This window comes from Temnothorax curvispinosus, unplaced genomic scaffold (assembly GCF_003070985.1).
Source record: "Temnothorax curvispinosus isolate PA1 unplaced genomic scaffold, ASM307098v1 QBEX01014100.1, whole genome shotgun sequence".
Classification (NCBI taxonomy): Eukaryota; Metazoa; Arthropoda; class Insecta; order Hymenoptera; family Formicidae; genus Temnothorax; species Temnothorax curvispinosus.
Genome location: NW_020223880.1, coordinates 5,027 through 8,033, shown reverse-complemented (window position 1 = coordinate 8,033; position 3,007 = coordinate 5,027). Strand labels below are relative to the sequence as shown.

Genomic DNA, 3,007 nt, shown 5'->3' with positions numbered 1-3,007 from the left:
TTGCAGAAAGTATCGCACACTTAGCCATATTATTAAATTCTTTATTTCGTAATAGATCACCATATATATCTTCTACAAAATCGGCATTAATGGGTGCAATACAACAATCTGGAAATTGTATATTATCGTTAGCATCATTTAATATGTCAACTTCCGTTTCTGGTGCAATAGAGTGTGTCACGTAGCGGTTAGACGAGTGCTTTCGGCAGTGTGTGAAAGAGTAAGAGTGGTCTGGTGGAGGTGTGCATGTGAGAAGGAGAGAGTAGAGGAGAGAGTGTGCGTGAGAGAGTGGAGGCAGGTTGCGAAAGAGAAGGATTGAGGAGAAAAGAGTGCGGAAAGCGTGTGTGAGAGCGGGTCGAGCAGGAAGTACGCGAAACGCTAAGAGGGGAGAGCGTCGAGCGGAGAGCGGCCGCGGGCGAGGAGTGCGTGAAATATAGACGGCGCGCAGACCGGTGAGGGAGTTGGGCCAGGGACGTAGAATGTAAGAAGAGTCGGCTTAGAGATAATGATCGGGAGGATAGGGTATGATGATGGGGCACAGAGAACAAGGAGCGGGAGCGTCAGCAGCGTCGGGAGTGGGAAAGGAGAGGACGCAAAGAGGAAAAGAAAAAATGTAGAAATGCAGGAAAGAAGGGGGAGAAGGAAGATAGAGATAGCAAGAAGCCGCCCGTGACTCTGGACTGGGAGGAAAAGGAGAAATGCAAATGGAGGGAGGACATGAAGAAGTGGAGGGAAGAAGTGAAGGAGGTGATGAATTATTTGAGGGAGGTGAAAGGGTGGAGGGGGGATTTGAGACAGATGATGGGAGAGATGAAGAAAAAGCTCAGGGAACAGGGGAAGTTGATGAGGGGGGAGGTGGAGGAGTTGAGAAGAGAGTGTGGAGCGAGAGGAGAAATGGAATGAAGAGAAAAAGAAGTTGGTGAGCTACATAAAAGGGCTGGAAAGGAAGATAGAGGAGTTGGAGAGAAATAAAGAGGGGGGTGGAATGGGAGGTAGGATAGTGGGGGAGGGAGAAGAAGGTGGGGTGGGGGAAATGCCCCAGAAAGAAAACCAGCTCGAGGAGGACATGGTTCGCCGTCGATGGTAAGCAGTGCAATCTGAAGAAGCTCAAGTCCTAGCTACTACTAGATACAAGTAGATGGGGGGAGGGGAGAAGAGAGGGAGAAAGGGGGAGGGAGAGAGGAGAGTTGTGCGTGACTTTTTGGAACGTGGCCGGGCTAGAGAACAAAGATAAGGAGTTTTATGGCTGAAAGAATGGGATGTGATGGTGCTGCTGGAAACATGGTTGGATGATAGAGGGTGGAAAAGAGTTAAAAAGAGACTGCCGGGAAAGTGAGTGGGAAGTGCAGACGGCGAAGAGAAAGAATAAAAAGAGAAGAGCGATGGGGGAATGGTTATGGGTATAAAGAAGGAGTTGGTGGAGAAGGGGGAAAGGATTGTGGGAGCGGGAGAAGAGATCATGACGGGCAAGGTAACAGTGGGGGAGGAGAGATAAAGGATAGTGGGAGTATACGCAGGAGAGGGCGCGGAAAAGGCGCTAAAGGGGCTGGAGAAGTGGATGGAGAACAAAGAGGCAGGAGTTAGAGTGTTGATTGGGGGGGGACTTCAACGCGAGAACAGGGGAGAAAGGGGGGAGCTGGAAGATAAGGAAGGGGAGGAAGAGAGAGGGAGGCAAGAAGAGAAATGGTCAAAGGACCGGATTATAAATAGGGAGGGTAGACTGATGTTGGATTTCCTGGGAGAAAGAGGGTGGTGCATCTTCAACGGAAACACAAAGGAAGATGAAGAGGGAGAGTTTACATACCGGGGGAAGAAGATGCACATTGATTGATTATGTAATAGGGGAAGGAGAGGTAAAGGATAGAGTGGAAAAGATGAGGATGGGGGACAGGGTGGACTCTGATCATCATCTGGTAGAGGTATGGCTAAAAGGGGAGCAGGTAAGAGGGAAAGGGGGCAATAAAAGAGACGGAGGAGGAATTAAAGAAGGAGGAAAAGAAAAAAGTGGGCTGGTTGGATGAGGAGTGCCTAGAAAAGAAGAGGGAGGCAAGAAGGGAACTAAGGAGGTGGAGAGGGATGAGAGGGCAGGGGGAGGAATGTAAAAGGAGGAAGCAGGAGTTTAGAGAGATGTGCAAGAGGAAAAAGGAAGAGGAGAATGATAGGTGGGAAAAATAGGCGGCGGAAGTGAGAAAAGAAAGTGAAGTGGAGGAATTAGTTAATAGGGAGAGGAAAAAGAGGAGGAAAGTGACGGAAGGGATAGAAATGGCGGAGTGAAAAGAGCATTTTATGAGGTTACTTGGGGGGGAAAGGGTAGAGGAAAGGGTAATCAAAGAAGGGAGAGAAAGGAGGAGGGAGGGAGAGGGAGGTGAGGAGGAAATAAGTATGGAAGAAGTGAGAAGGGTCTTAAAGAAAATAAAGGAGGGAAAAGCGGCGGGGGTAAACGGTATTTCGAGCGAGGTGTGGAAACACGGGGGAGAAGAGTTGGCGGAGTGGGTAAGAGGGTTTTGTAACAAAGTATGGAAGAGAGGAGGGTGGCCGGAGAGTTGGAAGGAGGGGGTGATTGTGCCCATAGTAAAGGAAAAAGGGGAGAGGGTAGAAGACTATAGGGGGGTTACCTTGCTTTCCACCTTATACAAGGTGTACGTGGCGGTGTTAGCCGAGAGACTGAGGGAGGAAGTGGAGCACAAGGGAATCATCCCGCCGAATCAAATGGGATTCAGGAAGGGGATGGGGACGATGGACAAAATTTATGTGCTTAACTACATAATGAATAGGCAACTAGGAAGGAAGGAGGGGAAGGTGGTGGCGCTGTTTGTGTATCTAAAAGCGGCATTTGACTCGGTAGATGGGGAGGTGTTGATTGAGGCACTGTGGGAGAGGGGGGTTGGGGAGGGTCTGGTTGAGAGGATAGAGAAAGTATTGAGAGAGACGAGAAGTAGGGTCAGAGTGGGAAAGGAGCTGGGGAAGAGTTTTTGGACATCAAGAGGGGTAAGGCAGGGATGTCCGC

The 3,007-nt window shown here is 49.6% G+C and overlaps 1 protein-coding gene across 1 annotated transcript; it reads left to right on the top strand.

Annotated features, from left to right (window-relative positions):
- Positions 1–541: 541 nt before the first annotated feature.
- On the top strand, positions 542–903 carry LOC112464336 (trichohyalin-like; the record flags this gene model as incomplete). The annotated part of the gene is made up of 1 exon (XM_025031278.1): positions 542–903. A coding segment is annotated over one exon (362 nt), but the record flags the coding sequence as incomplete, so codon positions are not given.
- Positions 904–3,007: the final 2,104 nt, after the last annotated feature.